Source organism: Lactuca serriola, chromosome 6 (genome assembly GCF_051521515.1).
Source record: "Lactuca serriola cultivar US96UC23 chromosome 6, Lser_US96UC23_V15, whole genome shotgun sequence".
Classification (NCBI taxonomy): Eukaryota; Viridiplantae; Streptophyta; class Magnoliopsida; order Asterales; family Asteraceae; genus Lactuca; species Lactuca serriola.
In genome coordinates, this window is record NC_136413.1 from 55,023,202 (window position 1) to 55,043,288 (window position 20,087).

The 20,087-nt window shown below is 34.9% G+C and overlaps 1 protein-coding gene across 1 annotated transcript; it reads left to right on the forward strand.

Annotated features, from left to right (window-relative positions):
* The first annotated feature begins 17,959 nt into the window (after positions 1-17,959).
* Positions 17,960-19,815, forward strand: LOC145058523 (rho GTPase-activating protein 5-like). Its single transcript, XM_079006416.1, has 4 exons — positions 17,960-18,669; positions 18,775-18,895; positions 18,967-19,086; positions 19,179-19,815. Exons 1-4 carry the CDS (start codon positions 18,251-18,253, stop codon positions 19,677-19,679), a joined length of 1,161 nt encoding a protein of 386 aa, XP_078862542.1. The 5' UTR covers positions 17,960-18,250; the 3' UTR covers positions 19,680-19,815.
* Positions 19,816-20,087: the final 272 nt, after the last annotated feature.

The following is a 20,087-nucleotide window of genomic DNA, read 5'->3' on the forward strand; positions in this document are numbered from 1 at the left end:
GTATCCCTAACAGTTTGTTCGGAATTTTCAACTGCTTTTGAAGATGCAGCGAGACTTTTGGCATGCTCCTTGGTGAGAGTCTCAACTAACGCTTTGTGAGCCTCAAAGGAATACTCGCTATTGGACAAGGGTTTGGAGGACTTGATCAGAGTATCCAACTTGTCATTGAGGGCCTTGAACTGCCCTTTCGTCATGGTGTTCTCATCATCATCACTCGATTGATGAACTGTGAAGGGACTGTAGTGGAAATCTTGAAAATCATCCCAATCATCACCAAAAATCATATCAAGATCATCATCCCTTAAGGGCGAGACTGGAGTGGAACTCAGACTGACTGTAACACCAAAAGCACCGGCCCCTGTATCAGATATGTTGACAGTCACTTGAGGTGAACTCGTGGTAGTGGTTGTGGTAGAATCGGTGTAGAGTGGAGTTTTTTGGGCAATATATATATATATATATATATATATATATATATATATATATATATATATATATATATATATATGGTTGTGAAACTCCAATAGATACATTTGGACAAAGAGCTATGGTGATGGGTGTAGAGATTAGTGTAGAAGTAGTAGTAGGAGTAGGTGGAGGAGAAGGAACATGAAAGTAATCATTTGTCAAGGGAGTTGAGGTGGAAATTGGAGATGATACATTCGCAGTAGAATGGGTAGGAATGGGCTTCGAGACCATGGCTTCCGAGACCATGGGTTACGAAGTCGCTGCAGTATCTTCGGTTTCCTTTTGAGCTTGTTCAGTCCTCCAACTCTCCGAAACAGTGTAAGAATCAGAATCCTCTTGAGCAACAGGAGAAGGAGATCATGGTTTGCGAGCAGCCATCTTAATCTTCTTTTTTCGGAGTTTGAGCTGGCTTGGAAGGTCCAGCTCTCCCTTTTCACTTTCCTCCCTTTTTTGGCTTGGTTCCCTATTCAAGTTCCCTTCGTAAATCTTCAGGCATAGGACAAGGACCTGAGTCAAGCTTCTTCCGATACTCGTTGATTAGCACATTGTCCGCCGGAACATTGAGTAGCATGGCCTTCGGAATGGATCCCACGAAGTCGAATTTGGTAGGATCGGACACAATAAAGTTGGAAGTATGGAAAGTAGGTCTCGCAAAAATTACATAATCATCTGGTACCTAAAGCTGAAGGCGAACAATTGCACGCTTGACAATGATTGACCATAAACGAGCTCAAGAGATTTCCGAGTGCCTTGAAGTCGAAAGTATGCTTTGAACCAGTTGAGACCAGGGGATTAAACCATAATCAAGGTTAATCCCAAAATATAGACCATAGATTATTGCGCAAAAAAGCTTGTTAGCGTTGTCTAAACCAGTAACTCGCTCTGAGATGCTCTTAAACAGAAGAGTGAAAAGCCCATTCCACATAGGAGGAAGGTTGGACTTCTTGAACTTCGATAGGAGAGAGAGAGGTTTTCCAAATACCCTATTTGGTAGAACATCTCTAGAATCACATATGAAGAAATTTATTCGGGATCGACCATACCCTCTGTTGAAGAAAATCCTAGCATCCTGCTAAATCGGGCCTTAGATATGGAGGTTTTGTAGGAATCAACCTCAAACGTTATCACAGCCTCACTTTGTTGATAGCTTGTTGTGGAGAATGCCTTAGACAGATGGACCAATGGGACATTTTCATCCATCATTAGGCTTGAGCCAACGGAGAGTAACAGAGGCACTCGATCATAGGCTTGAGAAAGTCAACGTATTTGGATGAATCGAAATCCAAGGTGAGGTTTTGGTTGGGTTTGATGTTCAGCATAACCGATGAAGCGGTTTGTTCAGCAACGGATGGATTTTCAGGGGAGTTATCCATGGAAACCGTTGGAGAAGATGATGAACAGTGCAGAGAGAAACGAGGTATTTTCGCCAGAGAGTTTGAAGACTTAGAGTGCGGTAATAGAAATTCAAGCGTCGATTACCTTTTATACAGCTTGAGTGGAGAGAGAAAAACGCTTTGGACGTTTCCATATCCCGATAAAGGCGCCTAGAATTATGTGACAGTTGGATGATGTGAGGCGGCGTAACCAACAAGCGTGATGTTAGCGCTTTTTCAAAATTAACGCACCTAATTGAAATCTTATCCTTAGAAATCCGTCGTTTTAGTTCTGCGCATTCGTAATCAAACATCAATTTGCCATAACCTGTTCTCAGATATGAAAGTAACTGTTTAGAATTATGAAACCAGACTTATGAAAAATCATAAGGATTTTTGTGCAAGAGTGTGCCAATGATAGAGAAGTAATACAAATTATATTTTGGAATTTGTGATGTCAATTATAAATCGACATAAAACCAGTTGGATCATGGGCAATGATGTCTTCCTTCGGAGTCAAGAGAGACTCGTAAGTGTCTGTGTGGTATCCCATTGAATTATGATCATTTGTTTGTTGAGAAACGGTGAAAGGCTTCTTTTAAATAGGCTTAAGGGTGGCTTCATCTTCAACCAAATTCTGAACCACAACATAAGTCCGAAAGCATGGAAGAAGTACTTGTCTAACCAGTGTAGCCATAATAACAAGCATGATTTGGATTTGTTTAAGTGGCTGGATAATATCGAAATCTCAAGAAAAATAAAAATTGGATCTTTTGGAAAAAAAGACTTGGGACGAGAGCTTTTCAAAAAAACCCCACAAAAAGAAAATTTCAAATGTGAAAGGTACCAACCATATAGGTTTTAATTGTCAATTCAGTGGTGAATATATCTAGAACATATTGATTGTTCACCGTCAATTCAGATACTGGTTTCGAATTTTGGGTTTCACTAAAATCATGGTGATAACGATTATAAGATCATAAACACAGAAGTTATGTAACCATAAACCTTGGTGGTAATTTCTGAGAGTCTCGAGGGTTACATTTGTGAAAGTAAGGTTGATGGAGAAAAATAAGATGGTTCCGAAGACGGTGTACCTCTGCTATAAACGAATGACTAAGCAGTCAACTCTTAACTTATTGTGAGAAGAGTAACGTAGCTCAATGACTTATGTGAATAAATAGCCTATTTAGGAAGAAACGATTGGTGTTATCGATTCACTAAGGCTTCAAACATAGAGTCTCAGAGGCTTTGGACAACATGTTGCAGCATGCTTCTACGGACACTTAACTAGTGCAAAGATTTAGAATTAAAAACATTCCCCATCGTTCGGAATTGAGAGCATGATGAATATGTACCTGCTTCTAAAATACATGTTGAAAATAACGCACAAAATAAAGAAATATTTTTGAAATTTTGGGTTTTTCAAAAAAAAATAAAAAGAGAAATAAAGAAAATATATATTTTTCTATGATTTTGGATTTTTTTTAAAAGAAAATAAAAACATAAATAAAGAAAATATTTTTGTGATTTCAAATTTTTCTGAAAAAGATAAAACATAAATGAAGAATATTTTTTTTTGTGATTTTGGACTTTTCTGAAAAAGAAAAAATAATAAAAATAAGCTTCAAAACAGAAATGAACAGTAACTTCTGAATCAGTCGGAAAATACTTAATATACAAAGGATACAAAATTTCCAAAGATTCAGATGAACAGTGGACTCTGAGTCGTTCTGAGGGTTCGCAACCATTCAGAACATGAATAACAGATTCTGAAGCATTCCGCGGGCTCAGAGCGGTTCGGAGAAAGAACACTACTTTTATTTACTATGTTGATTTCGGAACAAAATCTGCTTCTATCATACCTAAGCCTTGTAGAATCCGATTAAAGGTTTGTTCAGGTAAGGCTCTCGTAAAGATATCAGCTAGTTAATCAGAATATCTCACAAATTGAATTTCAACATTACATCCTCCATTTGATCCTTTATGAAATGATACCTCAGTGCTATATGTTTTGTCTTGGAATGCTGCATTGGATTGTGGAAAATGCGAATAACACTTTTAGAATCACAATATAAGGGGATCCTTTTCATATTAATCCTGTAATCTCTAAGTTTACTTTGAATCCATATCACTTGAGAAGTACATGAGGCAGCTGTGATACACTCCGCTTCAGCGGTAGATGAGAAGACGCACGTTTGCTTCTTAAATTGCCAACTAACGAGTTTACCATCTAGTAATAGACATCCTACGACTTTTTCGATCAAGACCAAATCCGCCAAGATCAGCATCAGAGAACGCTTGCACAAAGAATCTTGAGTTGGAAGGGTACCAAATTCCGAGAGAGTATGTTTGTTTTAGGTATCGGAAGACGTTCTTTACCGTAGTCATATGTGGTTCTGGTGGATTCGCCTGAAACCTGGCACAATAGCAAAAAGAAAAAATAATGTTGGGATGACTAGCTATTAGATACATTAATGAACCTATCATTTGTCGATAAAGAGTCATGTAAGCTACTGGCTTGTCCAAAGATGGAGTAAGCTTCGTTCCGAATGCCATAGGAACCTTGACCTTTGAATCTCCCGCCATTCTGAATTTCGCAAGCAAGGACTTCATGAAGGCTTCATGGTTGATGAAAATTCCCTCCGAACTCTGTCTAATATTTAAACCAAGGAAAAATTTAATGGGACCCATTGATCTCATCTCAAATTTAGTTTCCATCGATTTTCGAAATTCAGCAGTTAATCTAGGATTTGTAGATCCGAAAATGATATCAATAACATAAATTTGGACAATCATCGGATGTTCACCATATTTCTTACAAAAGAAGGTTGGATCGACCGAGCCTTGCTTAAACTTAGATTGCTTTAAGAAACGAGTAAGGGTTTAATACCATGCACGCGGTGCTTGTTTTAAGCCATACACACCCTTATCCAAAATATAGCAATGATTTGGATAGTTCTCATTTACGAAACCTAGTGGCTGTTCTACATACACCGTTTCTTCTGATTCACCATAGAGAAATGCAAATTTGACGTTCATTTGATAGACTTCGAAATTTTTATGAGCTGCATAGGCAAGAAAAATGTGAATAGACTCTAGCCTTGCAATTGTTGCGAATGTTTCTTCATAATCTATGCCTTCCTCTTGGCAATACCCTTTCACAACTAATCGTTCTTTGTTTCTAATCACATTGCCTTCTTTGTCAATCTTATTTCAAAATACCCATTTCAATCCAACAACCGATGCATCCTTCGGAGTTGGAATCAGCATCCAAAATTTATTACGCTCAACTCATTAAGCTCTTCATATATTGCTTGCACCTAATCAGAATGATCAAGAGCAATTTTTACTGATTTTGTCTCAATTTTGGAGATGAATGAATTAAACATGTAAAATTCAATTTTGGAAAATAATGCAGTCTGATTCGCTTTTTGTTGAGCTCCATTGAGAACTCCAGAAGAAGCTGCTCCAATTACCTGAGACTTGGGATGGTCTTTGGTCCACTTTGACAAAGGAGGGTAATTCAGATCATAAGATGGATCTAATTCTGCATTTACGTCTTTGAAATCCAACTGAGCATCTTATTCATTATTTTCATTCTCATTCTCCCATGGAATGGTGCATCTGGCTCTACGTTCGGAATCGGTTTCTCCCCCTGGATTGGAATGTCATGGTTGACTTCGGGATTTGAATTCTCCCCCTAAACATGTGAATCGGATGTGGAGGTTGAAGTAGAACCCTCCCCATAAACAGGTGCATTAGTAGCTTGTGGTGAAGGTGGAAATTCAGAGTCCTTTGGAATGTCAGAACCCTTTAGAGTACATGGCTCATTTCCAAGATCCTTGGCAGCATCATTGATGATTTTATTCAATTTATCTTCCTTATAATTTGGGGCATTGGATTCGGAAGAAATATTCTTTTCGGGCTCATCAAACAAATTCATGATTTCTTCATAAAGATTTGAAAGAGGAATCTTCATCGGATTTGTTGAAGGAAAGATTTCCTCAGCTTGACAATCAGTCTTCTGATACTTCTTGAGATATTTATCATCAAATGTAACATAATAGGTCTCTTCTATCTTTTTAGATTTCTTGTTCAGAACCCCATATGCCTTAGAAGTAAGAGAATACCCCAGAAAGATTCCTTCGTTATCCTTTACATCGAATTTGTTCTGTTGTTCTTGAAAATTAAATATGAAGCACCTGGAACCAAAAACATGAAAGAACTTAACGTTAGGTTCTCATTTATTTAGAATCTCAAAAGGAGTGATAAGAAACCTCTTATTGATTAGGGAGCGATTCTGAGTGAAACAGGCAATTCCGATCGCATCAGCCTAGAAGTAACGTGGAAGGTTTGCAAAACATAACATAGTCCTCGCAGCTTCACAAAGAGACCGGTTTCATCTTTCAACGACACCGTTCTACTGATGAGTGTAAGGATCAGAGAAGTTGTGAGCAACTCCTTTTTCAATCAAGAATTCTTCAAACACTCGGTTTTTGAATTCTGAACCATTATCACTGAGAACATTCTAAACGGGCTTTCGCAACTAAAGCTCGATCTACTTGATGAATTCCTTTAGCCTAGAAGCTGCATCTTATTTCTATTTAAGAAAATAAACCCAAGTAAATTTGGAAAAGTCATCAACAATTACTAGAATGTATTTGTTACCACAAATACTTTTGATGGCAGAAGGACCACAAAGATCTATATGTAATAGTTCAAGTGGCTCGATCACTTTGGTGTTGATGATAGTCTAATGACTCTTCCGCCTTTGCATTCCCAGTTCGCATGTTGCACACAAATGTTCCTTCTCAAACTTCAAACGAGGAAATCCTCAAACAAGATCGTCAATTACGAGTTTGTTTGTGTCCTTGAAGTTGAGATGCGAGAGCCTTCGGTGCCATAACCAACTATCCTCCGAAGAGGCTTTCGTAAGGAGGCATATCGAAGGCTTTCCGATGAACAGATTTATATTCAAATGAAACATCTCTCCCTTTCTTTTGGATTTCAGAAGCACTGCCTTTGTTTTCTTGTCTATGATTTCTGATCCCTCATCATCGAATGATACTTTTAGCCCTGTACCTACAACCAATTGAGAGACACTAATTAGGTTATGTTGCAGGCCTTCCACATAAGCTGACTTCCGAATGGAAAATTCGCCATTCATAATAATGTACTATCCTTTGATCTCTCTTGTTGCATTATTTCCAAACTTTACACGTCCACCATCTTTCAGCGGTCGAAATTCCCACAGCTCTTCTCTCCTACCAGTCATGTGACACGAACAGACACAATCAGTATACCATTCTAAGTCGTACTATTCGTCACGAATCACCTACAAAATTCAGAGAGATTTAGGAACCCAAAGTTGTTTGGGTTCTCATGAGGTTTTCTTAAGAACAAGAAAAGTTATAGTTTCATCAACCCAATAAGATCTCTTTATCAAAGTGGAACTCTCTCATTTTGTGATTTTAAAAACAACAATCCTCTTATCTTTGGGATTCCTTTGTTTAAAAGGAATTTGTCTTTGTTTAGAATCTATGTGTTGCCTGACTACCTTTTTCATAAACTTCTTTTCCTCCTTTTTCAAATTTGTTTCAGATTTCTTGAAAGAAATTTCAGGTTCCAAAACAACTTTTCCTTTGCCCTTAACATCTTTCGATGTGTTGACAGATTTTGAAACATTTGGTTTTTGTCTTTTCCAAAGGTTTCGATTGTTTTGAAAATGATGGTTTCAGAAACACATTTGGTTTTGAAACCTGTGGAGTTGAAGATTGTGGCTAGGTTTCAGATTTGAAGAGAATTTCACATTTTGATTTGCAGATCTTTTGGGTTAATAGAGTTGGAATTTTTAGATTTCCAGAATCACTTTCTTTCTTTTCAATTTTTCTGGTATCTAGCATTTAATTGTCTTTTCTTAGCTATATGTTCCTCGGCTAACATATGAATGTTAGCTCTAGGTTTTTGTTTTCTAACGGGTATGTCAGTCTGTTCGGAAGATGTTTCACTTGGGACGTTTTTGGTGTCACTCGGACCAGCTTTATCATTACAAGGGTTAACGCAATTTAATGGTTCTGCGACATATCTCCCTTTGGTTTTCCATGAGGTCATTTTGGAAAGACCTTTGGTTTCATTAGAGTTATTAATTGGTCCGGACAAAAAGAATTCATCGCAGCTATCTGCATTATCATCATCTACTAAGGACGTTAGTTCTGACATATCGGTTTTGTTCAGTCTGGTTTTTATGAAAACTTGAGTAGGGACTGTTTGTACTTTCGGAAATACTATAGTTTTTTCTTTTAAAACATCCGAACCCTTATTTTCAACAACACAAACATATTCAACTGAGTTTTCAGAAATCAACTTTTTCTTAGGTTTAGACTCATTTTGTACAAATGCTGAACAATCGATCTCACCCTCTACATAAATCTCACTCATGTCATTTTCGTCAAATTCAAAAACATCTTAAACCTCGACAGTATTTTCCAAACTCAATTTTGTGCATAAAGAGTCAAATTTGTGCACAGTATCAGATTTAATATGTTCTTTATCATTTTCATCCAACATTTGCTTTAACATGTTTTTATGTTCTTTGGACTAAATATATGCTTCAATTTTGTCAAGTCCAATTTTGTAGGATTCAGAAACATCATCCAAGGACACAATGGATTTACACTTATAGCAATCTACATCGACTTCATCCTCTTTCAATTCGAGAAACGGTAAAATCATTTTCTGAATCTCTTTACCTATTTCACAGTCGAGATGCAATTGAGTAATGTTAAAATATAACCGCTTCGCAATCAAACATAAAATATTTCTTTGTGTTAAAAGCGCTAAATTGTCTCTTTTTAAATAAATAACATCATCCCTTGACCAAGTCAGCTCTAACTCCAACTTCTCTATCCACATTCGTCTCTCTTCACTCTTGTTTGCTATCCTGCTGATTTGATCAGTTAGGTTAGAATTACTTAAACATGTTCTTTTTAAGCTATCACTAAAACTAAAGATAGTATAATCTAAATCATCTAGTTCAGATTCGTAACGAGTGGCATGAATATTAGGAGACTGGAGTATAGATTGTACCTTACTAATGACTTTTTCGCATTCATTGACCTGTTCAGAGACAGGTCTTGCAGCAAAACAGTTTTCGGAGGCTTGTCCGCTATCAGTAGCATATCCTCTCTGCTCCGAGACATCACTACGAACCATCAAGCATCTTGCCTTGTACTCAGGGACTCCATACTCCACTATGAAACATCCACCATGTGTGGCCTTTCGAACTTCCTCGTCTTCTAAATCAGTTGACCAGGCTTCAACACATCCAGACTCATCACCACCTTCCTGCAAAATCAAAGCAGGCTTAGCACTATCAACACTCTTTTTCTTTCTAAGCTCTTCTATCTTTAGAAGATAGTAAGCTTCATCATCTTCTTCATCCTTCTTCTCACTCATTCTTCTCAACATACACTCCTTGGCCAAATGATTCTTGCCATGAAAATAGTTGCAATCATAGCCGGAATCTCCTATCGGCTTCTTCTCTTTCTTCACCTCATCCTTTTGAGAGTTCTTAAGGCTTTCATCCTTTTCTTTGTATGAACTGTAGTTACCTTGCCAATTCATGTTTTTGAGGCATCCAAAATTCTTTTTAGCAAACTTTTTGGGATTTGACACCATCAGAGCATATTCCTCTTTCGTAAGCTCACAATCTAAGAGATCAAACTCAGAATATTCTTCAGCAACCTTTTTTCCCTTCGTAATCAGGGCCAATGAACCCATACTAGAGACAAGTTTAACATCTTTCATCACTTCATCTTTGTGGGATCTCAGAATTCTCACCAGTTTTGCCAAAGTATAACTCTTAAACTGTTCATGGGCTTTTACGGTTGACACTAATGCTTTCCATTCTGATCTCAAACCATGCATGAACGTCACCTTTTGTTCTATTGTTTCACGCCTGATCTTGTTTTTTAACATCCTGCTTAAAAGATGATTAAAATGATTAAATGTTTGATCAAGTTTCTCTTCTGGCTTTTGGACAATGGCACCAAACTATGATAAAAGCAAATACCTGTTAAGAATCAAATGTGTAAACTATAATCAAGTATAGGGCTAAACAAGGACCCAGATCTAACATCTCCAATCGATGAAAATGATAAGAACAAATCCACCAGAAACTTAAAACCTAAATTATGCTTGACAGAAGATATGCATATGAGTTACACAATCTCCTGCTCTGATACCGATTGTTGAAACAATAAATAATAAATAATAGATCGATAGATTCTAAAAAGTGTAATCAACCAAACAATAAGAACAATGAAGATCAAATAGTGTCGGATGCTTAGATTCAATAGCCTTCGAAGAGTTCAACAAGAACTTCTCTGTAAAGACTACGTAGGATAATACAACTTCTTAACACTAAAATGGTGCATGCATGCACTATAAATAGTCTATCCCTAATACCATTAAAACTCAGGTGGACAGGCCCAACTCGTTACAATATAGACTATTATAGTACAAAACAATTATTATTTATCCCAACAGTTCTTATAATCTATAATATGGATATGAATCACTAGGGTTTCTAAGTCTAGCATACCATTTTAACATGTTCTTTTGTTATGAACCAATCCTTAGTGATGTTATGATGATAAAAAAAAGCTTTAGGATATTTTAAACACCCTTATAATAATATGGTTCAAATAGTATTTCACATTTATATGTGTTTCTTATATTGATTGAATATTTGTGTATACTCTTTTACACACTAATTTCTTATTGTTCAAAACTTTTAAGTTTTTTTTGGGATGTCGCATAATTTTTTTTACTTAAAATGGTTTCAAACTATTTTACAAAGACTATTTCAAACTATCTATACATGGGGTGTTTCAAAAGAAAAAATAAGAATAAGTCAAAGAATCCTACAGTTGAAAAAACTTATAATAAACATGATGAGAATTCTTAACCAACAAATGTTTAATTCTTGAATCTATTATTGATGAAGAAGAAAAAGAGGAAGATGATAGTGAAAAGTTAAAAAGAAAGTAAGGAAAGTAAAAAAAAATCGTTATTACAAAGCATGAAAGTTCTTGATGATACTGTAAATGTTGCTAAAGATTTTGCTGATAATGAGATGGATTTTTGAAATCATTAAAGAGGAGAAATCTTGAACATGAAATTAAAATGAGAAGAGACTAGAACATCTAGTTGAATCTGTTAGGAAGTATGCAGATGATGTTAACATTCTAGTGAAACCAATGAATTCTTATTAAAGAGCATGAAAGGTTTTGATGGAATTGCAAATGTTGTTAAAGATTTTTGTCGACAATAAGATGAATTTATGAAGCATTATAGAGGAGAAATCTTGAGCATGAAATTAAAAGAAGAAGGAAACTAGAACAAATAGGTGAATCACATTAGAAAGTATGAATAAGACGCTAAAATTTCTATGAATCCAAAATTGATTGTTACTACAACTCATATCACTGTGCTTGATGACTTGGATTAGGACATCAATCCTAATCAACTTGTTCCCAAGTTCATTCATCAAAGTGAAAGTGGATCATTCATTCATCCATTTTTATTGAAGAATATATCCTCAATGCACCAATGGATGAGTCAACAAAGTCTAAGCCTAAATTAACAAAGTTTGAGCCTAAATCAACAAAGTGAGACAAAAAAGCCAAAAATAGAAAAATATCATAAGCCAATTCCATAAAAGAAAATTCTAGAGAAGAATGATTCCATATCCAACAATAATTTTGAAAATCATGATAGACCATCCAACAAGTTTGGGAAAAAAAATTCGAAACATGGATAACATGATCAAGACATTGAGAGATTAGGACAAGAAGAATGAGACATACAATGTAGTTTTCATATAAAAACGATATATTTTGTATATATTATATAATTGATGTTGTTGACTAGAAATAGAGAATCTTAGAAAAGAACTTCAAATTTTTATATGTCAATTTCAAGAGAAAAGATAGATTTATGAGAACTTTAATTGATGTTAGTGTCTTTTATTTGAATTCTATTTGGTTGGGTCTATGTGACAGAAGACTTGTACCATTTGAATGAGGAAAAATTCAACAAAATCACAAGAATCCTTGAAGGTATATTTGGAAATATAATAAGTGGTTACTTGAAAAGCTTTATGGAGTATGATGCTAAAGAGACCAAACTATATAACATGGCTGAAAAGAATTCGCCAAAAGCAATTATATACTTTTAAGGGATTCATAATGTAACCAAAGACGTCTATTGTGTTTGAACATGAAGTGGGAGTTGTTTACACAATAAAGAAGAGTCATATATATTTCAAGCACTCTTTCATACTTTAAGAAGTCCCAAAGTTTCATAATAAAGAATTACACGCTATTGTCAAAATAGTTAACAAGTGTATACTTGAAGAAGTTAAGCTTAGAGAAAATATCTTAAAATGTTCATGAAATGAAAGAAGTAAGAAAGTTGTTTAGACAAGGAAAAATATTTTGTTAATACTCAAAGGAAGTGACCATGTAGAGTTTATGGATAAGAAAATAAGTGTCATCTGTCAACAGTTATGGAAATTAGCAGTACTCCTATCAACAGTCATAAGTCTCACTAGCAACTCGTCTGTCTTTTTCTTTCATATACCTTTTGTACTTTATAAGCATTATATGTAAGGCATGTTTGGTTAGGTAAAAGGGTGTTTGTACCTTATACCTTTTACACCGTTTAGTATATACTTTGCAGCATATGCCTAGAAAGGTGATGTGACATATCATACCTTGTTTGCCTATAAAAAGGCTCGATGTAATCTTGTTATAACACACCCAAGTATCACATGAAATATATGATATCCTTCATCTTTCAGTTAAACACTTATTATTGTTTACGTAGTTTATACCCATGTAGTTGTTTATCGTGAGAAAAACTACTATCACTTTATTTTCCGTAAATATCTTGTCATTGTTTATAGGACCTTAAATTGATCCTATCATATGTATTGGATATTGATGGAAGAATTCAAGAAGCTTTCTAAGCACATAGTTTAGATCAAGAAAAGTGAATTTGTAGTTTGCTAAAAACAAAAAATAAAGACTAATTCGGGATCTTTGAAGAAGTTGTTCAAAGTTGACGTGCATCATTGAGTGTCGTTGTGTCTTTACAACCAACGACTATGTATGACTTAATATTTTTTGTAATAGGCCAATGTATTTGATCATCAGTTACATTAATGTATCATTGTCCTGATAGTATGTCACGTTTTTAATTTTATAAGTAGATAGATAGAATTACTCTTTCAAGTTAGTTATTCTTTGTTGCTTTTTTATTTTGAGTTTTGTACCATTGTAAGAATTCAATAAGAGTTGTTCTTATAATACAAATCACTAAAACCCATATTTTCTCTTTTCCACAACTTTTTCATTTAATATATGGAACTTGTTTCTTTCAGGATTGTTTCCATAGTTGTTTACCATAGCTAGTTGGCAGTTGATGTCTTCGGGTTTAAGAACATTATGTTCAAAGTCTGATGGATGATGCCAATCATGATATATTTGGACTTTTGTTATGTTATAACTCTTTGCATATGTACCAAAGGTAATGGGGGTTGTTATGTATGATATATATTGTATTCTAGCGTGTTGTTAGGTCAGATACCAGTTTGTAAACGACTTTTACATGGATAGTGGTGATCATACTACATAGCCTAAACGAGTTTTAAATGGATAGTGGTGATCATGCTACATGGTCTGAGTTTCGATGTAGGTAAATAAAGTGGGACCTATACACCACTTATAAGGTGGGTCCATTATTTATCAAATTTTAAATTTATCAGGAAAAAATATCTAAGTTATAAAAAAACCTTAAAGATAAAATGTCAAAATTAACTCTCAATTCCTTCGAAACTCTTTGCCAAATATTTGTCATATTTTTTAACTTGATCTACAATCATTCGTAGGGAAAATGACTTGGAAGGGTAACGAAGTATCAGCATTATACAAAAAAAACCATTAAACTTTTTTTTGTATACATATCGCCAACCAACTATAACGTTTGTACACATATGACCATTAAATTTTACCTTTGTTCAAAAAATATCATTATGTTACCGGTAATAGTAGGTCACCCGCCACGTGTAGGGATGAGCAAAAACCAAACCGAAAACTGAAAAACCGAAAAAAACCGATATAACCGAAACTGAAAAACCGAAACCAAAGCAATAACCGACGGTTTAGGTTTGAATTTTACAAAAACCGAAAAGTAACGGTTTGGTTCGGTTTTGACGTATAAAACCGCCCAAAAAAACCGAACCGACCCACATATACATATTTATATTATGATTTAAACTTTTAGTTTTAGACTTTAGACTTTATCTCTTTAATACTTTATGTTTATTTTCAAAAAACTGTTAATGGTGTTAAACTTTGATTTTTTGAACACTTTTATGTTTTTATAATACTAGAATTCGTACTCTTTATTTTAGTATATTTAAAGTAGATACAATACTATTTATCGCAACATATTTTCACTAGGTTTGAACCCAAAAACTAGAAAAAAAAAAAAAAAAAAAAAAAAAAAAAAAAACAAGAGCTCATAAACCCACGGTTTAAAACCGAAAACCCATAAACCCAACCCGGAAAACCGAAAAACCGACCCATGCAAAAACCGAACCTATATGGTTTTAAAAATCAAAAAACCGACTTTCTACGGTTTGGTTTGGTTTTAGCCAAAAACCGACCCAAACCGACCCATGCTCATCCCTAGCCACGTGTCATTCCACGTGGTTGCTGACGTGGATTTTACGGTTTATTATGTACACATTATATCATTAAACTTTCTTTTGTACACATTATACCATTAAACTTTTTTTTGTACACATTATACCATTAAATTTTTTTTGTATATATTTTACCTTTAAACTTTTTTGTACACATTTTACCATTAATTTTATATAATTTATTTAAAAACATAATATTTCAAAAAATACATATGATTACATAAAAATGGGGTTTCCATCATTATTTCTCCCTGATTTTTTAAGGTTTGGGGGAAAGGGTTCGTTTTTTGACAATTATTCTAAGCACTCCCTTTTGCAACGACATCTTACATTTATTTTGGTCATACATCGATTGAAAACCACAAGGTTTGAACTTGAGACTTCCCTATAGAGTGCATAAGAAATATTCAATTATTCATTATTTTAGCTAAACTTTAATAAACTTACCATTATAAGTCATTTTCCTATCAGTAAACAATGATATAATTTTAATGCATTTTATAATCATCAACAATAATCAAGAAAGGACAATAGTGGTGGTGGGGATTCGAAAACTAATATAATGGATGATCAACATAAATGTACGATATTTTTGCAAAAGGGAGTGATTTGTATCATTGTCAAAAACGAACCATTTCCCCCGAACCTTACAAAATCAGGGAGTAACAATGATAGAAACCACATTTTTATGTAATAATATGTATTTTTTGAAATGTTATCTTTTTTGAATAAATTATATAAGATTAATGGTAAAATGTGCAAAAAAAAACTTAGTTGTAAAATAATGGATGACCAACATAAATGTACGATATTTTTGCAAAAGGGAGTGATTTGTATCATTGTCAAAAACGAGCCCTTTCCCCCAAACCTTACAAAATCAGGGAGTAACAATGATAGAAACCACATTTTTATGTAATCATATGTATTTTTTGAAATGTTATCTTTTTTAAATAAAGAAATAACATCATAAATGGTCCCTATGGTTTCCCAAAATCTGAAGTTTAATCCTCGTGGTTTAAAAACATCATAGATGGTGTCTGTGCTTTCAAAACTTTTGACGATTGGTCCTTATTGCTAACTCCATTAAGTTATGTCCGTTAACTGAATGACATTTTTGTCATTTCACAACCACAGGGACCATTTATGATGTTTTCTTATATTTTAAAAAAAAAAAATATAATCCCTTCTCTTCTCTCCCCCCCCCCCCCGCTCTCTCTCTCTCTCTCTCTCTCTCTCTATATATATATATATATATATATATATATATACATATATATATATATATATATATGTATATATATATATAGAGAGAGAGAGAGAGATCAAAGTTCATCTATCTCTCTCTCTCTCTCTCTCTCTCTCTGAGATCTTCACCCACCTTCACCATGAACACACACAAATATAAAAACATATATACACCTTATGTAGATCAAAGTTCATATATAATGGGCTCTTGACTCATCTTCACCATCGAATGGGTTTTTTTTTCTTTAGACACACACAGACATATATCTACAAACCTAAGTCAATTTTTTGGATGAAACATACATGTTTTGTTCTTCAGGCACATGAACAAATACACATGTTGTACAAAACAAACAAAAATCTTCAAAACAAAGATGTTCGATTTCAATTATAAAATTCTCAAATCCAAAAATCAAATGTAAACCTTACATACTTTGTTTCAACGCTCAAAGGTTGAAACTGTAAATCAATTTTCCTTTATAGTGGGGTTTCGTAGATGTGAAGATATACACCTAGAAGGAAGGATAAACAAAGAGAATGAGAAAGGATAAAGGTTATTGACAGTTAGGGCAGATGCTTGAAGGGAATCTGAACGCCAGATTTGTGTTTGCCTCATAGAGATGGCGACCTTCGTGGTGTTGCAGATCTTGCAATTATACGACATCTTTCAGATGATGTTGAGGATTATATCGGGTAGAATTGTGATGGCGATGGTTGGTGGTCTTGAAAACTGTAGTGGCGATGGTGGTGCTTCGCCACTGGTATGTGAGGGTTTGGCTGACAGGAGAATGAGGATGTGGTTGTTTAGGGATCTAGGTTGTTCCACTGTTCGATCATCATCCGTGGGCAGCGGCGATTGTTGGATAACGAGTGCGATTGATCATCATCTTTAGCCACACTTATCCACGGCTGAGCAAATCAGGATGGAGTTTTCCCCTTTGGTTGCGCAGGTGAATGGAAGTAGAGTAGATCGGAGGTGATGAGATGAAAAGTAGGTAAGATGCAGAGTAGAGGTGAAGAGGCTGTAGACGGTGTTTAATGTCAACGGAGAGAGAGAGAGAGAGAGAGAGAGAGAGAGACCTTTTATTTAATTATTTTCTTTTTTAAAAAAATAAGAAAAAGCATCATAAATGGTCCCTATGGTAGTGAAATGACGAAAATGCCCTTCAGTTAACGGACAAAAGTTAACAGAGTTAGCAATAAGGACCAATTGTCAAAAGTTTTGAAAGCACAGGGACCATCTATGACGTTTTTAAACCACGGGGACTAAACTTCAGATTTTGGAAAACCACAGGGACCATTTATGATGTTTTTTCTTGAATAAATTATATTAGATTAATGTTAAAATGTGCAAAAAAGCTTAGTTGTAAAATATATATACAAAAAAAAAAAAAAAAAAAAAAAAAAAAAAAAGTTTAATGGTATAATGTGTACAAAAAAAAAATTAATGGTATAATGTGTACATAATAAACAGTAAAATCCACATCAGCAGCCATGTGTTATGACAGGTGGCAGGTGACCTACTATTACCGGTAACGTAATGGTATTTTTTGAACAAATATAAAGTTTAATGGTCATATGTGTACAAATATTATAATTGGTTGGCAATAGTATACAAAAAAAAAAAAGTTTAATTGTATTTTTTGTATAATTTTGATACTTCATTATCCTTAGGTCATCCCAATTGGGAGTTGTATAAAAGTTTAATAAAATAAATTTGAATATAATATAGATGAGAGAAAAGGTAAAGTTAAATGGTCATTTAACCCTTCAATAGGATTATAATGCAAATTTACCAGTTTTTTAAAAATTAAAGTATTATCTTTCCTATTTGACATTTTATACAACTCTCTATAGATTTAATCTATATTAAAGATAGACTTACAAGTCATTTTCCCATCATTTATATATTAATCTTATACTGTTATACGATAACATAAAAATCTTCCTTTTTAATCAACTGTTTTTACTTATTTTAATTGAATTATCAGGAATATACAAATCCACATGTATATTCAACCACTCATTTCACTTTCTTTAATAAATGAACCAAAAAAACAGTTATCAAAATATAAACAAACAAAATCCTATTCTTTCGCTCGCTTCCCACCCACCCCCCACAAAAATCAACTACTGTTTTCGTCTTCGATTAAACAATAAATCCAACTTCATGTCACTCACGTCCTCCTTCTTCTTCCTCCTTTACCTCTTACCCATTTCCTCCATATGTAGCTTTTCATCTTAACCTGCCATCCACACAGCGACACGCCATTTTTATATAATTTCCATCTCTGTAACCCTCAAATCGAATCTCAAACAATATTATTTTACTAAAGAAATCATCGCAAAACCAAACATACAAAATCCCCATTTCTTGTTTTTTACAGCCATGACAGAGGTTCTCCACTCACCATCTTCGTCTTCTTCCTCCTCCTTACAAACCCTTGAAACCACATTGTATCACTCTGTAAATCAAGAACCGGGAGAAGAATCAGGAGAAGGGGTTTCGAATTCTGGGGTTACAGATTCTCAGGAAGAAGATGAAGATGTGAAGAACAGTAGAGACAGACATAATCGACATTTGAACTTATTAGCACTCTTGTTGACTCTGTTCCGGAAATCTTTCTGGCCTGCTTCTAACAACAAGAACACGGTGGCGGAAGAAAAGCTGGATCTTTCCGGTATGGAGATTGGGTGGCCTACCGATGTGCGCCACGTCGCGCATGTTACGTTTGACAGGTTTAATGGCTTCCTGGGTTTGCCTGTTGAATTCGAACCTGAAGTTCCCCGGAGAGCTCCTAGTGCGAGGTACATTTCGTCGTTTTCATATCCAAATCGATGGTGTTTTCTTGATGGGTTTCGTGTTCTTGATTCGAATTTCGGTAATTGAATTCATTTTCTTTCGATTTGCAGTGCGACTGTGTTTGGCGTTTCAACGGAATCGATGCAGTTATCATACGATTCAAGAGGAAACAGTATTCCGACGATACTCATACTTATGCAGGAACGTTTATACAGTCAAGGTGGCTTGAAGGTCTGTAAATCTTCGATTATTTTCTTTCAAAAAGATACGAATTCATGGAAATATAAACACAAATTATGCAGGCGGAAGGTATTTTTAGAATCAATCCGGAAAACGGGCAAGAAGAACATTTGAGAAATCAATTGAACAGTGGCGTAATTCCAGAAGGCGTCGATGTTCACTGTTTGGCTGGTCTTATTAAAGTACGTTTTCCAATTTGATTAATCTTTTCAAGAACATAATTTGATTAATTTCGTATAAACGATGGAAATTAACTTGATTTGATGATTTACAGGCGTGGTTCAGAGAATTGCCGACTGGGGTTTTGGATCCGCTTTCGCCGGAGCAGGTAATGCAATGTCAATCGGAGGAAGACTGCGCCACCCTTCTCCGCCGTCTACCGCCAACGGAAACTGCTTTGCTCGATTGGGCCATTAACTTGATGGCGGATGTTGTTCAACATGAACATAGCAACAAGATGAATGCACATAACATCGCGATGGTTTTCGCCCCAAATATGACCCAGATGATTGACCCGTTGACTGCATTGATGTATGCAGTTCAAGTAATGAATTTTCTCAAAACACTCATCACTAGAACGCTCCGGGAAAGAGAACAGCCGGCGGTGGAGCCGCCTCGTCCTCCGCCACAAGGTCCGCCATTGAAACCCGCCATTGAAGAATCTACCCATGAATGCAAACCGGGTCAGTCAAGTTATCCAGACAAAAACCAACCTCTAATCAACAATCTAAATTCCAAAAACACTCAATCAGAGAAACTTGAAGCACGACGTTGATCGAGGAAGATGGGTGGTATTATTGTGATTTTTTGTTTTGAATATGTGAAGTTTTTGAAACTTTCTTGTTTCTTTATAGATTTCTTTTGGGAGTTGTTGTGAATTTACTAAATAATCAAGTAAAAATCTTTTTTTTTTTTTTGGTGTTAATAACGAATGCACTTGTTGTTCGAAACAATTTCTGATAAATTTATCGTGTTTTCAATTTCAAAAGAGATAAAGTTGTAGCCACGTTGTGATTGATTCCTATTTAATAGCACAAATTACACTTTCCTACCTTACGATTTACGAACTACTTGACTATATATCAACATAATCCCAGAAAGAAAGATTCACCACATCTCTCTTTTATCCACTAAAACCCTAGAAAAACATCATCGACATAAGACTAAGAGCAGTCTTTCTTTC